The 22,479-nt window shown below is 46.9% G+C and overlaps 3 protein-coding genes across 6 annotated transcripts in view; 1 reads left to right on the top strand and 2 right to left on the bottom strand.

Annotated features, from left to right (window-relative positions):
• TMEM234 (transmembrane protein 234) overlaps positions 1-22,479 on the top strand; it is a 38,123-nt gene that overhangs the window by 6,543 nt on the left and 9,101 nt on the right. The window lies entirely within an intron of this gene.
• Positions 17-14,051, bottom strand: DCDC2B (doublecortin domain containing 2B). Of its 3 annotated transcripts, none has more exons than XM_039511589.1 (12): positions 13,673-14,051; positions 12,532-12,833; positions 10,854-10,911; positions 9,967-10,043; positions 7,668-7,799; positions 6,949-7,095; positions 5,606-5,645; positions 4,315-4,383; positions 3,876-4,065; positions 2,476-2,579; positions 1,622-1,681; positions 17-321 (listed from the first exon to the last, which is right to left on the bottom strand). In XM_039511589.1, exons 2-12 carry the CDS (start codon positions 12,807-12,809, stop codon positions 244-246), a joined length of 1,233 nt encoding a protein of 410 aa, XP_039367523.1. In that variant the 5' UTR covers positions 12,810-12,833; positions 13,673-14,051; the 3' UTR covers positions 17-243. The 3 variants fall into 3 exon arrangements, with proteins under 3 accessions (XP_039367523.1, XP_039367522.1, XP_039367524.1); XM_039511588.1 differs by lacking the exon at positions 13,673-14,051 and adding an exon at positions 13,178-13,622; XM_039511590.1 differs by lacking the exons at positions 4,315-4,383; positions 13,673-14,051 and adding an exon at positions 13,178-13,622.
• IQCC (IQ motif containing C) lies at positions 14,199-21,817 on the bottom strand. Of its 2 annotated transcripts, none has more exons than XM_039511592.1 (5): positions 21,659-21,817; positions 19,436-19,579; positions 18,427-18,772; positions 16,758-16,879; positions 14,199-15,236 (listed from the first exon to the last, which is right to left on the bottom strand). In XM_039511592.1, the coding sequence occupies exons 1-5, from the start codon at positions 21,704-21,706 to the stop codon at positions 15,195-15,197; spliced, it is 702 nt and encodes a 233-aa protein (XP_039367526.1). In that variant the 5' UTR covers positions 21,707-21,817; the 3' UTR covers positions 14,199-15,194. The 2 variants fall into 2 exon arrangements, with proteins under 2 accessions (XP_039367526.1, XP_039367527.1); XM_039511593.1 differs by having other exon boundaries at positions 18,427-18,769.

The raw sequence follows: 22,479 nt of genomic DNA, 5'->3' as shown, positions 1-22,479 counted from the left end.
TCATAATATATTTTTTAAAATATAAATTTATCTGATTCATTGTTCACCTGAAGCCTGCTTTACAAAGCCCAGATAATGAAGGCATTCTTATTGTTTAAAACAAGCATTTTTAAAAGTCCTTGGATTTGATCAAGGTGCTTATGTTATCCACCACTGCACAGAGAATAAAGCTAACTTGGTCTCCATTTCATCAGTCACTTCATAAACTCTTCAGAGCTTCACACTGTCAGAGAAATGGCTCTTTCAGTTCTCTTCCTCCTCTGAGTCACTGGTGTAATTTCGCATTGTCACGGCCTTCCGCGATCTGTCAGTGCTCCCAACCTTGTCCCATTTAAAGACAAAACAATACAAGTGACTTTTAATGTAACGAACATGGTATTGTATAGTGGTTACAGCCCGGGTCTGGCATTAAGAATTTCTGGGTACTGTTCCCAGCTATGCCATGGCCTTGCTATATTACTGCGGACTTCTGTGTGCCTCAGTCTAAACATCTTTAAAATAGGCCTAGTGATTCTTGCCTACAGCACAGGAAGGCTATGTGGCTCAAATAATAAGTGTTTGTATAGCAATTTGAGGTCTGTGTATGAAAGACCAACTACAACATCAGCATTTGCAGGAGACAGCAGGGTACTCTTTGCGGACAAAGAAATGCTGCCCCATCCTCTGAAGTAAATACAGAATACACGGATCCAAATTCACCCCAGAGGGCAGAGTGCTCCATTAGGTAATTCTGACTTTAGCTACGAACTGCTCCGATTTAAGTCGGAATTTTACCTTTGATCTTAAAAGGGAACAGGAGCAGTCCCATAACATATGCAATGGGACGAAATGCATTACCTCTACAAATTCTTATGAAAACTGGTATAAGAAAAGTTACTGCCCCCAAAGAGCAGGCACCTTTAAAAACCTCCCACAAAACTGGGATTTGTCATTGCAAAAGAAAAAAGTTTCAGACTGTTGCTGTTTAGTGATTGAAGAGATTTGTTATAAATGTGTTGAGCAGCTGATTCTGTGTGTTCCACACGCATCCATACTTTGCACGTCTAAAAGCACCACTGGCAACGCCTGATTTATATGAAATAAAAATACTTCTGCCTCCGTATTTAATAGAGGTGCAACCTGCACAAACCTGGTCCCAGCATGCACTGTACCATCAGAATCCCAGTAGTCTTAACAGGCTGCATTATAGTATTAAAGATTAGGGCAGCTGCAGGTGGTGACATTCAGCTGCAGAGGCCAAACATCCACCCTTGGAGGATGCCAAGATTCATCTGTCAATCTTTTAAACATTCAAAATCTAAGCCTCTGATAAAAAGGTTTTTACAGTGAAGGTTTTAACCACAACTACAGTTACACAAGGTGAGACACTATCACACAGTAAGTGGCATAGCATTCTCTTGATATTGTGTGCAGTTATTTTGGTTTTCAGAGTTTATTGTATCAGTTGTTTTATAAGTCACTAATTAGGGGATAGCAAATTTGTGTCAGTCTAAGAATTTGTACTGAGTACCTTCCTGTTAAATTAAAGCCAGTTGTGTCTTAGATATCTAATCTTAACTTGCTTACTTTCACACTCTAACACACAGATACTTTACAAGTATACTGGACTGTTTAGCAGTACCTTGCTATGAGGAGTCATTTTGTTTTTTGGTATAACTTCTTCCACAGTCTCTGCAGCTCTCTGGAGAAGGGAGAAAATGAGGACAAAAATCAGGGGAAACCTATCTTATCTCCAAGTCTCCATTCTGTTGGAAAACTGTATGACTCTTACAGCTCTGTAGAAAGGCCATCTCTAGAGTCCTGTGCGGATACAAAAATGTGGATCCACATCTGATCTTCATCCACAAGAATCAAGAATATAGGATCTAGAAGGTGAGGAAGCAGTCTCATAGGCTATGAGCTGCAGACAGCTGATTCTCTGCCTTTGAGATCCTGTATTTAGAGCCCTGCACGGATGCAAAATTTGTATCCACATCCGATCCACAAAAACGGATTTGCAGGACTCTAGCCATCTCCAGGAAATGTATCCAATCCTCCCCTGTGGTTATTTCCACTTTCACACATTCTGAAGAGGGAAATTGTGGTGGCACCAATAAAATAGCAAAGAAGAGAATTTGATTTAAAAGAAGTAATAAAACTGAAGACGCTACTTAGGCCACTGCTAGACCATTGAGTCATCAAACACGTTCTCAGATTCCAGCATTTACTATTACATAGTTTGTATTGCAGAGAGGAGCCTCCGATAGCTCTATGGGGTTTTGTTTCTCAATATTTAAGAAAAGTTTTGATGAGACAGTTTCCCTGGAAGGCTGGTCTCCTGGGCCAGGTTCTCCTGCTGCAAGATACGAATAACTCCCATGGACCCCAGTGGGAACTACTTGTCTCTCACAGCAGCAGCCTGAACTCCTGGACAGTTAGTAATGCAGGAGAGAAAAAGCCTTTTAGTAATTTACTAGAGAGAGTTACACCTCATACCTGATCAACAGGTAGCTCCATCTTTGTGTATTCATCCTCCACTACTTCCCGGGCACCTCGCATCTCCTTTCTCGGGTCTTTCACTTTATAGACACTTCCCTCTTCTGTGAGGAGAAGAAAGATCTTAAGAGGGTATCCCAGACACTAGCTGTGACTTAATGCAGCTTAAGCTATAGGAATGGCTAGGTCCAGTCTAGTGTCCCTGGGGGCCTTTCATCACCACCTGCCATGTTGCTGGCACCGAGGAAATAACATTAATAAGCTGTTAACCATGTTTAGAGCTTGATTTTATACAGCAAATCAGATTAAGACCACTGGGCCGGTCATTACAGAGATGCTGGCACGTTAAAAATAAAAACCTCATTTAAAAAAGTGTTCCTGACACAGTTACAGGCTGAGCTGCACCTCTGTCCCCTTTCTATGTCTCCCAGACTACCCCTCCTGCCCTGTTAGACCTTATGCCTTCATCTCTCCTGGGGTGGAATCATACATTTCTCCCCCTCTTAGACCAGGCCTGGCCACTGACCAAGGTTACCCAGCAGGTCCAACTGGGTTTGGTGTCTGTGGTTCTTCCTTTTGGGAGCCTGTGACCAATGGTGAATAGAGTCATCATACAGGCTTCTTAAACCAAAGTATTGTTTAACAGGAGGAACAAAGCACTTAGAGAAAAATGCTTTTAAGACATCAATCTATTTTACCTACACATTTACCCTCCCCTGATGGTAACTGAGGCAGGCCTAACTACTCCTGACACCATAGAGGAGTCTATGTCAGTCTGGTTTCCCCAAACAGCTCCCCAACAACTCCTCCCACGCCTGAGAGAGAGAGAGAGTTCCTTTTTAAACTCCTATGGTGCTTTTGATCTGTAATTCCCAGCCTTTTCCCATCCTGGCATTGTCTCTTAACGCACCTCAGGTGTTTCCTAAGGGGGCCTGGTGTCTTATCTTGAACCACTGTGTTTCCTTCCTGTTTGTTTTCCTTGCAGCCCCCTATTAAACTAAACCAATATAGTCACACAGTAAACATCCAGGATTCATAAGTTATTGCAGAGCAGCTGCACATCCACCACAGTTCCTTCCCTGGGTTGCTGCTCGGCGTTCAGACGCATATTTGCTTTTCACCTTTATGCTCTTTAATTATTGCCCCAACAAATATAGTGGGGTGCAGCTCCAGGCAACTCCAGACAGAGTTCAGTACCTCAGCTTCACAGCGACTCAGGTCTCAAGAAAGTTTCATTCATGGGGCGTTTGTTGAGGAGAGGAAGGAATGGAATTACAACGGCAGTTAGGAGATACACTAGCGACTGTTCCCCTTTAGCACCTCGGAGTTAGATTGCTCCCTTAGCATCAAATTAAGGCCATTTCCTGTCATTCCTAAACATCCCTAGTGACGTTCTTTACCTTGGTCAGGCCAGTGCTGCATGTTCCTGCTATTTGTCCTGTTTTGCCCTGCACGGACAGGCTTGGCGTGGAAAACAGACTCTTCCTCTTTGCGTGGATATTTCCCGGCTTGTCTGCGCACTGCTGGAGAAGGAACGGGGGTCTTGTCTTTCTCTGCGGCTCCTGTGGACTGCACCCTGCGATAGTCCGGCTGAAATCAACATTCACAATAACTTCCTTAGTGGGTTTCTTATCCTAGGGCTTGTGAGAATGAGAGACTGATTCTACAGCACTGGTTAGAGAGACACTAGGCCATCTGCCCAATGTGGCCCCGCCAGCACACCTGAGAGCTGACTGGCAGGATCCCATATGATACCAGTTCTGAAAACAAGGTTTTAATGCAAACTACTATGCAGCTTAACTATAGTGGGTCACACCCAGTGCTTGCTATAGTCATTACCTGCTGAGGTGAATCAATGAGGGCAGAGTCGCTAGCTCCATCCTGGGAGGTGGCATAGCTTTTACCAAACTGAGAACAAGAACAGGAAATGTTTCAACAAATGTAACAAGACAGACACCCCTCGAAAAGGACATGGCAGCCTGGACTTGTGGGGACAGTTCGTTTTCAGTGGAGTGCCCAGCTGAACCCAGCTCCTGTACCTGAGATCCCTGTACAACCGCTTCCTACTCACACAAGAACTCTCTCCTGTCCATTCCAAGATGGATTCTCAGAGCAGCTGCCTTTATTGATCATGAAGTGGCAAAAAGAAGGGCACAAGCCCAAATTTGCAAGCCAGCGCTATGGGGCACCGTGCAACAGAAGGGAGAACCAGATGGTCATTGGCTACATAAATGTCTCCTGCTGGTCACTACTGGGCACTGGCATACCAGAGGAAAGGACACCACAATCAGGACCATCAGAAAATAAGACCTGAAGAAGTCAACATCAACGTCCCAAAATTAACAAAGAAGGGGATGTTTAAGGCCTGCTCTGGAGCAGCTTCTGTTGGATGGAGATAATACACAATGGCAAAACACTAAGATCTACTAACGATCTTACTAGGGGGCTGCATACTTGGTTGCTTCTGTAGGCTGGGCTTACTGCACACACCAGGCGCTCCTTGCATCCCTCCATTCTCCCCATTGCCACCCTCCTTTATTTCAGGGACTCCCTGCAGCCCCCTCCACTTCTCCCCCATATCAGACCCCTTCATTCTCCCCCTGCCCCCAATAGAGGTTCTGTGTGCAACCCCATTGTTCCCCCGTGTGAGGGCTACCCATTCCCCCCACCATTCTTATTCATTCTCTCTCTCTCTCTCTCTCTCTCTCATCTTCTCTCCCCTGTTCAGGATTGTCAACATTTTAAACCCAGCCAACACAGAGCTAAAATGAGCAGTATTATTAGGCTGGAATGTCCAAACAGAAAAATGCCATTGAGTTGATGTAAAGGCCTCACAAGCTTAGCCAGTTATTATTATACTATAAAGAGCAGGCAAGTAGGGTGCCTTCATAGGGCAGCTGTGGAGAACCCCGCTACTGCTTTAAACAGAGAGAAATGAAGCAAAGATAGGCATTTCCAGCCAGGTCCCATTGCTCACATCCAGAAGATACTGTATCAGAATCGGTGTTGGGGGCAGCTTTTCTGCTGCATCCATTTACACGTGTCCACTATGTATAAATTTATGTCTAAACCAGCTTGATGGCTGGTCTGTAGTGTAAATGTAGCAGCCCACGCAGGCTGAGCTACCTACCCCCTGATTGTGGCTCCTGCGTCTGTTATTTGGATGGTTCCTGAAACACAAAAAAAACTAACCTCAGCATGTCGAGATCCAACATATTCAGAGACAGGGTGTGCGTCCATGGGATGCGCATGCACAAATATTCACCCTGGCATTTTTTTTTCCCCTTTTCCACATTCACAAGCGAGTGCAGTGCTGGTGAAAGGTGCTGGATTGACAGCACGGGAGATCTCTATTCTCACAGCAGGCAGAGCGCAGGTAGCATCAGTGCAGGCTCCCCCTCCAATGTGCCTCAGCCCTAACCTGACGAGGGAGCTGTCTCCGGGACCTAGTCAATCCTGTACTGCTCTGCGGAGAAAACCCACAGGAATGAGAATTCGTGATGCTTGTGAAGAGCTGTTTGACTCTAAATTGAACCAATACCCACCATTCATTTCACACAGGCCACTAAACAGCCGGCAGGTGATTAAAAGAAAAAAAGCTCTTAGTCACTGCTGACCTAGGCTTGATTTGAAGCACCATCCTAGGGGTGGAAGGATCTATCCCATTGCCAATCCCAGACCGTCCAAATCTGCTGCTATTCCCAACTGACAACTGCTCTTTGGCCCTTGCTACAGGACTACTGGGAAACTCAGCCAAGCTACTTCTTTTTCTGGTGCTGGGCATGGGGATTTCATAGGGTGGTTTTGTACATGTTAAAAACAGCCCCTGACACCAAAATGCTTTAAAAAACCCCCCAATTTTGTACCCCAATTTCTATCATAATTCAGATTATTTTAATCCTAGGCCTCAAAACACTCTCACAACAGAATCCTAATAATAAAGAAATGGATTTGTTTAAATGTTCCCATTTCAAGTTGGGAAACTTGGTATGGAAACTCAATAAAAGCTGTTAAAGTTGTTTCCAAGGTTCAAACACACTTTTGCTAGGGGATGGGGGGAAGGGCTCCCTGTCTTTCCAGGTGAACACCTCCAAGTGCTCTTTGCCAGGTTCCAATCACACCAGGAGAGCATTGCTGAAATTTGGCTCAACATTGTGACATTTCTTTTTGAAGTGATTTTGGGTTAGTTCCAGCCAGAGTTTTCAAAGGTGGTCACAGACTTTGAGCATCTCCAGTTTTAGGTGCCCAGTTTGAGACACCTAAGTGCTGAGGTGACTCAGCAGCTCTGAAAAATCAGGCCCCCGCGTGTCTCAAACTGGGCACCCAAAAAGTCAGACAGTTTTGAAAATTGGGGCTTGAGTGATTATTAAGTTACAGGAAGAACTAGTCATTTGTTCCCTTATTTCCCCTCACTCCCATGCATAAATATAAATTGTAAGCTTATCTTTAGACCACAGGTACCTGCCTACCTACCGTAATGCCCGGTGCCCAGAATTCTTAGGCACCAGCAGTTCAAAGTAGGGCAGATTTTTGTACTTCTCCACCCCGACCGCCACATAGTATTCACCGTTCACCAGCTCCTCGCCACTGGAGACCGGGACTCCATCCAGTTGGTAGAGTCTATGGGAGAAGATGGCAAGGGGGTTAGAAAAAGCATGGGAGTGGGGCGGGTGAGGGAGGAGCAGCAAATGAGCCTGCTTGGGTGGAAATACACCCTGTGATCAAGAAAATGGGAGCAGAACCTAGAAAACAGGCCAGAGACTGGGCCAAGCTCACTGTTGGTGAAGGTCTGCTGAAGTCAGTGGAGTTATTACACTGTGGTGAATGTGGCCCAGTGTGTTTCAGCAGAAGTTCATTTACTGGGTGAACTATATTTGTTCAGTAAGATTCCCCTTCCCCCCTACACATACGACAGAATATAAGGAGGAGAATGATTTGCTTATAGCTATTCTCACCGGAGCATAATGAATATTAACTCTCACCAAGCCCCCAGAGGGAAGTATTAGCCCATTTTACAGAAGGTAAAACTTGAGTACCAGGGCCAAACAGCACATCAGTGGCAGAAACAGGATTAGAACCCAGGTGTCCTGACTCCCGGTCCTCTTGCACTACGCATTAAACAGCGTAAGGGGACACAGCGTAGACCAGATGGACAGAAGGAAAAGCCAGTAGTGCCACTTATGGATACCCACTTTCGAACAGCTCCACTGCGCAGGTTGGCTTTCTCCGTCAGCAGGCCCAGGATGGCGTCCCACTCCTGCAGGGTGCTCTTGGAGAGCAGCAGTCGGAAAGGGGGGCTCAACAAATCCCCATTCCGGAAAATGCTTTCATAAAAGGGCCAAGAAAAATACATGTGATGAGCCTGTGTTCCCAGCCCCCTGTATCTGTACCCCCAACCCCCATCAACAAAGAGCCAACTCTTCTAGAACGTTCCACACATCCAAGCCGGTAGCTCTCCAACAGCCACACGACTCAACAGCTCATTATTATCGGGGGCCTAGTGGTAGAGCCGAAGGGTCCCAACCGGGATTGGATCTCGGTGTTGTACAAACATACGAGATGGTTCCTTCACCAAAGAGTTTATCATCTAACGGGTCTCAAACTCAGTTTACCTCAGAGCCAGTGCCTCAAATCCTCCCAGTGAGCCAATAATGTCACTCATGCCACCCAGAACCCACCCCACCAAAACTCCGCCCCCCCCACCTGCCTAAGGCTCGGGGAGGAGGTCTGGGGTAGGAGATTGGGGTGCAGGCTCTGGGAGGAAGTTTGGGTGGGGGAAGGGGTCTGGGGTACAGGCTCTGGGAGGGAGTTTGGGGGTGTGGGTGCAGGCTCTGGGAGGGGGTCAAGGGTGTGGCGCTTATCTGGGGCTCCAAGACAGGGTGGGCCGGAGGTCCTTCCCACGCTGCTGCCCCCAGGCACCGTGGAGGCCACATGGAGGGGCCAGCAGACATGTGGAGTGAGCTGGCAGATGCTGCTCAGCTCCGCTGCGCTGCTGGTGGTGGCCGGGGCCCTGGGACATTGTAAATCGCCTTGGGGAGGCGGGGGGGGAGGAGGGAACCCCCAGGGGTGGCAGGTGGGGCCAAGGGAGAGACCCAGCCCCAAAACTGTTGGAGCCCCACAGGCCACACTGGGGAGGTTCTCGGGCTACAGATGGCCCGCGGGCCAGGAGTTTGAGACCCCTGATCTAAAACAACAGATGAAGAGGCAGGAACAGAAGACAACGTAGGAGCAGCGTGAACAAGGCAATGATAGAGGAGAGCAACACATGTACTTATCTCGCCTTTACCCCTGGGAACAGACAATATATGAAGTGTGGAGGACAGGGAGGCCATCAAAATATGGACAATGTTTATACATACACATGTCAAAATTTTATTTTAAAGATATATATCAATTATAGCCAACAGCCCCTCCCTCTGTCCATTATCAGCTGGGCATTCAACTGGAGACACCATGGAAGAAGTGGGCCTTGAGGAGGGATAGGAGGGTGGTGGCTTTATGGATCAGCTTGGGGAGAGCATGCCAAGCTCAAGGGGCAGCATGAGAGGAAGCACAGAGATGCCTGTGGGGGGAGCAATAAAAAAAGGCTGGCACCGCTGGCAGAGGAAGCAGAAGAGACAAGAGCGGATAAACAGAGTGGCAGAGTTGTGAAGAACCTCAAAGATGAGGAGAAGAGGCCTGAACTTTAAACAGGTGAAGTCAGCGGAGGGATTCAAAACTGAGGAGTGATGTGGTCAGAGCTACAGACAAAGACTATTATCTCAGCAGGAACCCTTTGAATGGACTGGAGATGGCCTATAATGCCAGACCCTTGAGGTCAGACGTACAGATAGTGTGATCTCCAGCTAGCGTGTCACAAATTTCCTCCCAGTCAAGACAGCTCATCCCAAGGCACAGCACACTGGATTCAGAACTTAACAGTGAGGTCTCGGCCTGTAATAATCCATATGCACAGCCAGTGCTTCGTATATTGGACCAAACTGTGCTCTCAGCTTACACTGCTGTAAATCCAGAGTTAACCCAGTTGAAGCCAATGTGGTTACACTGGATTTACACTAAATCAGTATCTGGTCCAATCAGTTAGAAGCCCAGGAAACTCTGGTACTAATGGGGCTTTCCATGCTTGTTCTGTTTCAGAAGATGAAATGATTGTGCTCATAGAAAACCAATCCACACATAAAACTGCAAGATTCATTTAACCCAGGGCTAGAGGAGCAGGGGCCCAGAATATATCCAGCTCCAGAGGGCTGGTCATTGAAGAGGAGGGGTCTCTTACTTCTACAGAATGACTCCGTCCTGACAGGGAGGAGCTTGCTCTGAATGAAGGCGGCATAGATAGAAATAGCAACTAGCTCTGGGAGGGACTGGGGCAAGAATACACCCTCCAAAGCCAGCTTCCCCCAGTTCCTGAGCTCAAGGACTCTGCCTCCAGCCTCCCCAGACCTCCTGCTCCCCAAGGGAATCTTTAGAGCAAAGTCAAAAGGCGCTCACTGTATAATGCAGGGCAGGTGGACGTGCTTCTGCCATCGCGCTGCCATGTTCAGCTTCTGGGGAACCATGGGGCGGATCTACAGGCCAGATTCAGCACACACAAATGTCACTCAAACGCAGAGCTTAAGAGCGGCCTGCCAGGTTGGACATCCTAACTTGCTGCATGGTCTCATTGCTGCTAGGTGGGGCTTGTTGGCAGGCAAGTCCTGGAGAGCCTCTTCACACACACCTCCACATCAACAAATGGGTTGGCAAGGCCAGGTGCATACCAAGGTTGCCAGGGTTAAGTCTGTGTACAGGTCTAAGTGCTAATGGTGGTGATAGAATGTAAACAAAGGGCTGAGCTCTGCTGGCAGTCACACAGGATCTCCCATTGACTCCCAAAGCGCTTTCAGGGCCTGCATTCTTAGGCAGCCACAATTATTCCTGTCACCCACTTCTTCTTGACTCCTGCACATTCTGCATTTTGCACAACTGCCTCCCCTGCACAGTTTAGGATTGACATTCTCAGTTCCATTAATGTTTCAACAGGGGTGGGGTGGGGGGCGCACCCACAGCCCATTTCCACTGCAGCCAGCTGCTGTTCTGACAAACTTATTTACGAGCTGTGGACATTTTGAAGAGATTGGCAGGAGAGCACTGCTTTCTCTACAGCATTAGTCATGGTGGGAAGAATGTCACATACCCAGGTAGATCTCACACTGCCACCCCCTCACCCCCAACCCCTATGCAGGGAGTGGTTAGAGAAACATGCAACCAGCCTTGTAGAAAGTCATTCCTGACAAAGTTCTCTGCTAGTAGCAGGTAGGTGTCCTAATCCCTGACCAAGCCTTACATTCTGCTCACTCTTTGAACAAGGCAACCACCTGTCTCCCCCATGGACTCACCTGCAAGCTATTTTTTTTCCTGCTCCCACTGAGCTGCTTCATTCCAGGGTTTAAATAGCTGTAAAAACGGAGGCAAGAAAATGATCAATACACAGCTCTTCTAACCTCCACCATCCTAACCTGGAGAGAACTTCATTTGTATATAATAAACTTAATACCTTATTCTACGTCTCATCAGCATGAATAGAAGTGAGACTGTGGACTGGTCAGGCTACAAGAACAAAATTCTAGCTGGTTTTTAACTGGTTACAGTCACAAGAGGATTCTGTCTAGTGTTTACTTCTTTAGGTCAATACCGGCAAGAACTGGACCAATGTTAACTGGGTTGGTCACTTCTCAGCTGATCGGCACACAGATATTTGCAGAAGTCAAGAACAGTGTTGCCTAAATTCACGCTGAAGCCATTCCCATTGTATATAAGTGCGTATCAGCAGGAAATCATCATTTCTTCTGGACTTCTCTCATTTGCCCTCCAGAAGGCTAGACTAACCAACAACTCTTATAATGAAACAATTCTCAGCCAAACAGGCGGCGTTCCAGATACCACATATGCCAACTTCACGTTTTGGTGAACATCATCTTTTATCCCTTGAGCGAGACATTGACCAAGACTCCAAGCACTGGCCAGTGTTGCTCAATAAATACAGCTTGACGGTTTCCTCCACAATATTTACTTACCGAGTACAATTCATCCCCCATGAAACTTCACTGACTCCAAAGGAGTTATGCCAGGAATGAATCTGGCCCACTATATTTTAGGCTGCATTTAAAAAAACAAATACGCATTTGGAAATGCCCGCTCCATGCAGAACATAGGAAACCTGGTAGAATGGGGATGATTCATCAGTAGCTGACATTTCTAGGGACACTTGTGATGGAAGCCCACAACAGAGAGCCCCAGCTAACTCCCACTGAGCTCCCTAAGACACAGAGCTGTGTATAACGCAACATAATACTGCACAGCACATACCAACACCCTGCCAGAACATACATTTCTCTGCAGATATTTTTGTATTCCTCTAATGTGAAAGTTCACCTTGATTTACATTTCCAGTCTCATCCAGCACATCTAGGAATATTCACAACTGATTCCAATGAGTGAAGCGATTAAAAGGACAGATCTCGTCCTTCCCAGTTTCAGGCTAACACACAGCTGATTGTTGCATGCCCTTTAAAATCCCGAATATTAAACTTATTTAAAGTCCTTTGAACTTCCCCAACTATTAATTTTAAGGGTGGATAATCTGATGGGAAGTGACAACCAAGATTACTGATAAGTTGTGTGGCACAAAAGAATTTAACATCCAACTGGCTACACTAAGGTTTTCTTTTGATAAAGACTGGTTCTTATTGATGGTGAATGAGGCACGCATGAGAGCAGGAATGAGCTCCTTGGTGAGCTGGCTCTGTCAATCAAAACAAGGGGAGACTCTAAGCTCAGCGCTGTCAGCCATATTTATGGCAAATCAAACACACTGCATTAATTTCTCATGCACCCCCCATTACCTGCTCAGCCTCCAATTTCTTTCCACATTCTGCCTCAGACTCGCTACAGAACATAACACACACAGAAATGCTGTCTGTTTTCACCTGCATAGTTACCTATCCCCATGTGGCCATTGGGGAAGGAAGAGGTATCTAAGTCCCGAGACTGAAGTTAACAGTTTGATCTACTCACTCTAGCCTTTTGAACCGCTCAAAGCCAGCTGCCACATACGGGCATCCATTCTGCAGCTCCTCCAGCTCAGTGACCCGGTGGCCCTGCCTGGGGGTGTAGATGTTCCTCACAGCCACAGAGGCATGGATGGTGCTGGTCACCTCATTCAGAAACGCTTCAAAGGTCAGGAACTGGCGCTGGTTCACCACAAACTTCCTTCCATGGAAGAAGGAGTCCCCATTGCGATATACCATCACGTTCTTGGCCACAGGGGCCAGAGCTATTGTGCTAGAGCTCATTCCTCTGGAGCCGTGTCCACCCCACTGATCAGAGAGAGACAAGCCGATCAGCGCAGAGCAAAGGCTGGAAGAGGAAAACCCCAGCGACCCTTGTGCTAAGCACAAGCCCTTGCTGGCTGGCTGCCTTTGTGCTCCCTCTCCCTTCTCAGAGCTGTGTTCTAAAAGGGACTCTTGCCGTTTCCATGGCTGCAGGCCCAGCAAGAGGAGGGAGTTTTGTGGGCTGGCCTGGAGGCTGAGTCACTCAAACAGAGAACCAAACAGCTCCTCAGTACCTCTCCTCTACTACACACAAACAGCACCCTCACAGCCCAGCACAGCTCCGAAATCAGGAGACTGGATGGCTCAGGAGAGCAGACAGGGCTGATTACCTCTGCAGTGGCGATTCAAATCCAGCTGAGTGGAGGTGTCTGAAGAGTTGTCACTCTCTGATAACTGCTCAGTGGCCTGTGTGATACGAGTTTGGCAGGTGCCAATGCAGTGCCTAGTTGACTATCCTCTGCATCACAAAGCAACACACCCCGCCCCTGCATTTGCATTAATTAGCTCCGTAGCGACCATCATCAAAATGGACTATGGGACTGAACTAACCTGCTGGCCTACAGGAGAGGACGGATAGTCCAGTGATTAGGGTATTAGCCCATGACCAGGGAGACCCAGGTTCAAGTCCCTGCTCTGCCACAGGTTTCCTGTAGTAAGGGGGAGGCCAGAAAAGTACCTACAGTAGAAAGATGGTAGCAGGACTGCGGTGGGGGGGGAAGCTTGAACTACTGCAGACCAGTTTGCAGAGGAATTCAAGCCAAACACCTCTTACTTGCATGCCAGCTATTAAAAAAATATTTTAGTGCAAACAAAGCTATACTTACCCCTGTCTTCTCCCGCTCTCTATTCCACTGCTGAGAGCATAGATTCAAGATACCAGCCTGATTCCCAAAGTTACTGATTTCCCCATCTCTGCGGGGGGGAGTGATGAGACCAGCCTGTGACAGCTCCTCTCCTGTTCTTGAACACAGAGGGCCAAACCTTCATCCTGCTCAAGTTAGTAGCTCATTAGTCTTCAACAGGACCAGAATCCAGCCCAGAGAGTTTCAAAGTTTACATTGGCTGGACCCATCAAATTCTGAAGTACCCCTCCATATGTTTACAGGGCTAGTCTGTACTAAATGGAGTCAAGTCAGTTGGCCAGGAAGACGTATGCATTAAAGGAGGCACCCAAGAGCTTTATTTACATTGTGAACTGGTTACACCTGGAGAGCTTTCCTTCAACGTATACTCTGTCACCTGCAGCAATAGCCTCTGCCCATCCCTAGCATTTGACACTACAACTGAGGTTAGGCTTGCTTTACTTTTCACTGGATAGCGTCTGTGGATCAAGACATGGCCCAGCCAATGGCAGAGACAATACTTTATTCAGAAACAAAAATGAGGAACAAATGAGTATGTTCAGGAACTGACACAGGCTTTCATTGGAATGGTTCCAGGCTGTACATTAAATATGCGTATGATGGCACATGGAAAGAGACAGAACCCAGAGCATCTGCACTCACAAAGTGTTACGGGTGTGGGATAGGGATCAACTGTGCCTTGGGGAAAAATCCCCTTTCTGATGTTCATGGGTTGCCCATTAGAACAAAACAGTCAAAGCCCACTAGGAAAAGCATCTGGTTATATAATACACTCCGTACACACTGCGCCAAACCTCGTGGTTCTCGCTCAGCCGGCGTTCTGCCGGAGTGAAGTCTGCAGGGCTTGGCCATGGAGTATTTTGGGATCTCCAAGTCTTGGGAACAGAGTCATGATATGTGGGAGACAGACTCTTTCCAAATACACGGCTCAGCAAGCTGACAACAAAAAAGCCATTCCTGCTCCGTGGAGGGGAGCCCATTCCTGGTGGTCAGAGCACCAGGCTGCTTCCCTGCCGCTCAGTTCAACCACAAATTATCAACTAATCTTTTAAAGAAAAGTACATAAAACAAAAAATCAGTCTGGCTGCGATTTCCCTCTCAGGCTCAGTCAGCAGAAATGGGGTTCTTCTGGGTGAGGGCTGGGTAATAACCCCTTCAGTACATATAACATCCTCCTTAGCATGGGGCAGATATTGAACATGTGACTTCACCAAGAGTTTTCAAGTTTAAAAATAAACCTCTTCACTGTAACTAACTCTTATTCTGACGAATGTGACAAATAAAGTCCCAGTGGAAGTCACAAGTTAACCATGAGGAACGTCTATGCCACAGTGGAGCTAGTGCTTTCCCAGGCAGCGGCATTTCATGCTGCTCACATGACGATTCCTCTCCTGCAGTGGATGGGACACAGTCCAGCTAGTCCCAGAGAACGCTGCTCCTCCACAACAAGGTGAGCATACGCTGCATCCCTCTGAAACATTTCCTATCGCTCAGGAGTCCCCAGCCTTTGCTTCAGGATCAAATACTACAAGACAAAAAGGAAGTCAAATGATGATATTTCTTAAATCCTGCTAGACTTGAAACCAGAGGAGCATCTGTCTCTGCAGGTTACCCAGCTACCACTGGAATCCTCATATGTGGTGAGAAATCCTTAAACATTGAAAGGAATGCAACTGAGGCTTGTAGGGCTAGATTTAGGCATCTTCCTCCCTCTGCTGGCTACTTGCTCATGGCCAGGCAGACGGCTCTAATATGCAAAGGATCTGTCCTTTGGATGTTGCCTATTCGCAAGAGGAGCAAGTGGACAGAGCAGAGGGATGTTGATAAGTATACACACAGCAATAGTCACATGCAACCAAGCAGTTTACAAACTTAATTAAGCCGTGCATGCATGCACACCCATCTGGGCGTGCCCACCCAGCCTGTGTGTGCACATGCATGCACATGATAGGTGAATATCCTAATCCCCATTTTATAGACACAGAACCCAAGGCACAAATTGCAAGGTCCCACAGCAAGTCAGAAACAAGTGTCAGGAATACCTCACCCTTAGTCCTAGGTTTAGGCAACTAGAAATCTCTCCCACTTTGTGCCTACAGTTAGAAATAAGCCCCAGCGTGCCAGGTTTACCAGCGTTGGGGTGCCTAGCAGAGTAACAGGCATTTTAAACAACATCCTCCACATTTAATTGTTTTAGAGTAGGTTATAGTGTAAGACTGTCAACCCTCAGTGTCCTTCAGCAGCAGGAACGCTTACTAAGAAACACACTGATGACTGCATTACTAATCCCAGCCACTGTGGCAGGGAAAACAGAATTCTGTATGCACATCTTGGTAGGAAAGTGAGGGAAACTGAGGTAGAGGTCTAGTGGTTGAAGCAAGGGACTTCCAGGAGAGTCAGTATTCCTGCATTCTACCTCTGCTCTGCCACTGACTTAACTGTCTGACCTCAGGCAAGTCTCCAAACCTCACCATGCTTCGTTTCCCTATTCATAAAATGGATGTGATAACACTGACCCATACCTGTAAAGCACTTTGAGACCTTGAGATGGAAGGTACAATATAAGCATTATTCTATCCTTATTTCTTTACTAACTGATCATTGCTAATTCACACTCATGCCTGGAGATTAGCACTGAAGACAGATTAGCATGTAAGTGAGAGAATAATAAAAAGAACAATAAAGACATAACAGACCCTACCTCACAAATGTATTTGGATAAACTAGATGAACAAGTGTGGTTTAGAATATGGACTGCAGTACATTCTAGAAGAGCAGTGAAGTCTTTGTAACACGCCTATAGTTAACCTCAGCCATATCTTCCTCTAATTAGCTGATGTTTACACATGGAAAGTGCTGTACAAGTGTTAAGCATTATCATCTCCTCCAGAGAAGAGAAATGCACCTCCATCATCTGATTAAACTCTCATGTAACTGAATGGAAATCCAATCCCCACCACAGTGATTAACTGAAGATTCCTCTTGCAAACGTTTGCCTGGACAAGCCAACCTTTGAACACAGCAAGAGGCAAGGACGGGCTCTTACATTCTTACGGCTCACAATAGCTTGTTGCAGCCACAGCAGCTCCATGGCCAAGTGATTTCGATAGCACTGAAGGTCGGGAAGAGTTTGAGGCAGCTCCTGTTTTATGCTCTTGAATGGAAGCTCTGCACAGAAATGGAAAAACAGAGATTAATTCTATTTAAGGGGTTATTTGGTTTTATAGCCTAGCCATGTTCCCTTTAGTCCTCTCATGTTCAGAGGCCAGACGGGGCGGGAGGTACTCTTCCCAAATTCCACCTACCATCTCAGGGGAACTGAATGTTTTGGTAGAACAATCAGCAGTGAAACAGTTAACCACCTTAACATACAAACAGATTTCAAAGTCAACAATCCATTGCAACAAAGAGAGGCAGGTCACCCCATTTGGAACCAGAACTCTACTTTGTACTATTCTAGCTTCTCATATTGCCATCCTCACTGTAGTAACCAAGAACACATGACTGTTAACCCAATCCAGTGCACACAGACTCAGAACAAGCTATTTAGAAAATTTACCTTTAATGCATCTTTCATAGAATGTGGGGAATGCAATCAGTCATCTTCCTTGGTGTGCAGAGTTATACTATACAGAAGCTAGTGTGTTAATTTTCCTGTTTGGTTACTGCTGCCAAAGCTGGGCCAATCCATCTGTATTATTCACTTTCTGGCTCCATGAGAGGCTGTTTATTTTCTTGTGTCAGGTACATCAAGAAAGAGAGACCTTGGATACTAACCTACTTCCAACTGCGTCAGAACAAACACATGTCCACAAACAGGATAAATCCCTACGCTGGGTACAATCCCTACGCTCTTGAACAAAATCCATCCGGATGGACTATCAGTTTTCTAGGGCTACAGCCGACAGTCTTTCCAAGACAGTGTTCCCTAGACTCTGCTCTATAATTGATCATGGTGCCTATGTAGAGGGGTTATAACACTGAGATATTGCCCACTTTGAAGATCTTCAGTTAGTCTCTAGGACCTACAAAGAAAGGAGAGCTACATAAAGCTTGTTCCTAACATACGCAGCCTAGGCAAGACTATGAGCTTGAAGGGTATGCATAAAGCTGCTTGGAATAGAAAAATCTAGCTTGCTTGCGATCAAAGTTTTGCAGAAAAATCTTTAATCTGATCTCAAATACACCAAGGGCCTCTCCCTTCCCCTATGCTAATGGAAGAGGTGACATGGAATTTATTTAGGCAAACAAAGATTTGGATAAGATGGTGTACTTTCCCCTGCAATTGATGCTCACTGGGAAGCAGAACATTTAGAAAATGGGAGGATTTGGATAAGAGGGGTTTCCTGTTGAGAAACCTGGAACCCTGCCCCAAACAGGGGTTGATCAAGGTTTCTGAGCTGGTGTGGAACCAAGTTTAGTTTGTCCTTGCAGTTAAATAATGTATATCTGCAATGGATAATTTCCTAGTGTAGACAAGACCTTGGAGAGGAGATATTATTTAAACAGGAAACTCATGCGAGGGGGCCCAGACTCCATTCTATGTGATCTCTTGGATGAGATTCATTGCTCTAGTCTCTCTATTGTATTCCTGAGGCTTTTGTCTCCACAACAATCTAGCTCAGGCGGGTGAGTATGTTGCCAGGTTACACATGCCATGCTGGAAGGGTTCAGAGGTGCTGGCTATAATGTATATCCCTATTCCTGTTTCTTACCTTGGCTGGCTACAGTAGACCCTATCTCCGGAACAGTGTTGCTCCATACAGATGATGCATTGCTATTGTTCTTCCATTCCGTATTCTCTCCTGATAAGCTGCAGTCCTGTCCAGTGGATTTATCTACATCACACTCTAAATTTTGCTTCACTCTCTTGCTTTCACCTCTTGAGACCATCTCCTCATCTTGAAGCTGGGCTGTAGGTTTCATGCAACTCCTAGAGTCATAATCCTTTTCTGGTTCTAGTGTCTCAAGAGGACAATGCTTTTGCTGCCCTTTAGCTGTATTGTTATTGTCTTTGGATCCAGACTCTTGATCAATTAATCGCTTTACTTTCATCTGCTTCTGGAGAAACAATGTTTGAGAAGTTAAACATGGAGGAGAGGTAACGAACAGAGGGACGTAATAAAAAAATCCAACAAGGTTAGGCTCTTCCTGGCTAAGATGATCTTGCTTAGTAGATGTTTGTAACCAGCTCCGATAACTTTCCTCACTACTTTCCAGAAATTCACTCTGCCCATAAAAGAGTTTTAAATGATCATGGTTTGGGAAATGGTTAACAGTTTATTTCCAAGCTACAATTATTATTTTTTTTATAAAACTTGTTCATGAGCCATGTTCAAACACTACAAGAGAGCAGGTCTCAGATAGTGCCTGGTTGTATTATGGACAGATGGGGTCTGTCATGGAGAAGAGACAGTTTGTTCTTTCCAGACTTCAGCACCATGATTCGAGTGGTTAACACATGGCTAGGTCAGTCTATAGTGTGAGATGGCTGCCCCCAATATGGCTGCATTTATAGCATTTAGCCAGACCATACTCTGAATCCAAGCACAAATTGTGATAATGAAGTCCAGAAACTACCTGCTACATGCAAAAGTGCTAAATACCGTTTTAGCTACATCTTTTTTTGTAAGAAATCCCTATTCAGACAGAACATGCCGATCATATCAGCAATGCCAGCCTTTGCCAGGAGCGACTGCATACCATGAACTGAATGGACCATACCTTTTGAGGAAAGACAGGCGTTGGTATGAAGCGTCCTTTCCACTGCAACGGACCCAAATCCCCTTCAATCTCCTTTACCGTGTTCTCATAGTCCTCCTGTAAGCTTTGGAACCTCTTCCTCACAAGATAACCCCTGACACAGGCCTACGAAGGATAAGACAGAGATCCCTAAATAGTCATAGAGATGGTTGACCACGTTTCCCAACACAGAGAAGATTTGCAGATGCTTCAGAGGGAATGAACAGAACAGGGCAATCCCCTGTCATTCACTCCCAGCTTCTGGCATTAGAGGTAGGGCTACCCAGAGCACCGGGTTGTGTCCCTGACCATCTTGGCTAATAGCCATTGATGGGCCTATTCTCCATTAACTCATCTAATTCTTTTTTGACCCCAGTTATACTTCTGGCCTTCATACCATCCCATGGCAACGAGTTCCACAGGTTGACTGTGTGTTGTGTGAAGAAATACTTCCTTATGTTTGTTTTAAACCTGCTGCCTATTAATTTGAGTGACCCCCTAGTTAGTGTGTTATGACACCGGTAAATAACACATCCCTGTTCACTTTCTCCACACCATTTGTGATTTTATAAACCTCTATCATATCCTCCCCTCTACTCAGCTCTTTTCAAAGATGAACAATCCTAATCTTTTAAATCTCTCCTTGTATGGACTCTGTTCCAGTCATTCTTGTTGTCCTTCTATGTGCCTCTTCCAATTCTGCTATATCTTTTTTTCAGACGATCAGAACTACATGCAACATTCGAGGTGTGGGCATACCAATGGTTTATGTAGTGGCATTATGATATTTTCTGTTTTATCTATCCCTTTCCTAATGGTTCCTAACATTACTATTACTTCACAACATCTTAGATTATTAGAATGGAAACAATCATTAATAAAATCTTAGGGCCCAATACTGCAAACGCTATAAAGCACGATGCTAACTACCCTGGTAGTCCCACTTAAGTCAAATAGACTACCCATGGCCATGAGCATTATATCTGGTAGTGAATATTTGCAGGATCAGGCCCTAACTTATTGTTGCTGCTTAGGCAACTTGTTGGTTTATTTTTGTATTTCTTCTGGCTAAGACAAGGAAAACAGCCCATCAACTTCACTGTGTTTCTAGTCAGTGTCACTTTCTAGATGAAAGTGATTAATCTGAAGGAGGGGGGAGAGAGAATAAGCAAAGCTCCAATGATGACAGTGTCCGAGAAAGGCATCCACTCTTTAAGGAACATGTGACTTATTCATACCATATTAGGGCTTTTCTACAATGTCTCATACCATGGAGCTACTCAGGAATGGCTACTGTGCTTTAAATTCACACCCTACTTTAATCCAAATTAACTTTCAACTACAAACTCTGAATACGCCCACTTTGAAGTCAATGGGAATTTTGCCACTGACATCAGTGGTGCAGGATCAAGGCCCCTAATGTTATTTGTATATTGTGCCTGTTTCTATGAAACACACAGGAAAAAAACACTCAAGACAGGAGCACCAAGGAGCTGTGATACCCTCAGTGAAATTAGAGCAGAGGGGCAAACTCAGCCCTGGAGTAAGAGAACAGCCCGCCACTGCCTTCAGTGGTGCTGCACCCGCTTACAGCAGGGACGAAGCATAAGCACAAGAAACAGCAGGAGCTGGGGCAGCAGAAACAGATTAAGAGAATTTTACCCCTTGTCTCCCCAAGATGTGCCTACACCCGGAGGTACCACCCCAGATATACAGTCATCCCCACCGGGTCCTGCCCCAGCCCCAGATGCATCACCCCACCCTTCAGATATACAGCCCCCCCTCCCACCAGACCTGCCCCAGATGCACCCCGACTCCTCAGATATACAGCCCCCCTCCCCCCAGCTGCACCCCCGACTCCTCAGATATACCCCCCACCAAGGCCTACCCCAGCTGCACCCCCTCAGATATACCCCCAGACCTGCCCCAGATGCACCCCCTCAGATATACAGCCCAGATGCACCCCACTCCTCAGATATACCCCCTCAGATATACCCCAAGGCCTACCCCAGCTGCACCCCCTCAGATATACCCCCAGACCTGCCCCAGATGCACCCCTCAGATATACCCCCAAGGCCTACCCCAGCTGCACCCCCTCAGATATACCCTCCCAGCCTGGCCCAGCTGCACCCCAGATATACAGCCCCCCCGGGCCTGCCCCACCTTATCCCCAATACCTGCCCCCGCCCCGCCCGCGCGCCTCACCTGCAGCCTCGTCACCCCCTTCACCAGCCGTTGCTGCTCCGGCGCCATCTCCACCCGAACCGGCGCGGGCGCTGCCCGGTAACCGGGCTCCGACCGATGGCGTCATCGAGTGGCGACAGCAGGCAGGGGACGGGCTCTTCCGCCCCCCGCCCCGCAGAGCCGGCAGGAGTGGCTGCCCTCTGGCGGTCACGCGCGGGGAGGAGCCCCATTACTGTCGGGCCCACCCAAATCCAGCCCCCCCCCGGGCTAGCACTAGGGGAAGGGCAGTGAGGGGCCCCATGGCCACGTGCCACGCAGGCTGGGGGCTCCCCCTCTGAACCCCTAGCCTCTGGAGGGGCAAAAGGGGGCCCAAGCCCCCCGACCAGCCGGGTGATGGAACAGCAGAGCCCCATTCCTGCTGGCAGGCTGGAGGGGTGGCCAGGCCAAATGCAAGCGAGCGGTATTGTGACCAAGCACAGGGCGTCACACTGCCCCTCAGATTTGGGGTAGCTGGGCCAGTAACCTGGCCCCCTCCTTAGCAAAATTCTGGGTGCACCCCTGCCCAGAACCCACTGCTTTCCAAGGGAAACTTTGCCTCGGTCTGTGGTAAAGTATCTCCTGGTGCTTTACCCACATGCCTCCGCCATTCATCCTCATCCCCATGTTACAGATGGGCTAACTGAGGCAGACAGCGGTTAATAGACAAGATTTGCAAAACAGGAGCAAGCCTCAGTGTTTAGGAGCCTAATCCAAGACATTGTAAAAAAGGTGGAACATGTTCAGCATTTTTTGGAAATCAGGCCCCATGCAGGTCTCACATTGGACCCCCAATACCATTAGTC

The sequence above is a fragment of the Mauremys reevesii genome, linkage group 23, assembly GCF_016161935.1.
Source record: "Mauremys reevesii isolate NIE-2019 linkage group 23, ASM1616193v1, whole genome shotgun sequence".
Classification (NCBI taxonomy): Eukaryota; Metazoa; Chordata; order Testudines; family Geoemydidae; genus Mauremys; species Mauremys reevesii.
Note: the sequence above shows the minus strand (reverse complement) of the source record. Positions and strands in the feature narration are given on the sequence as shown.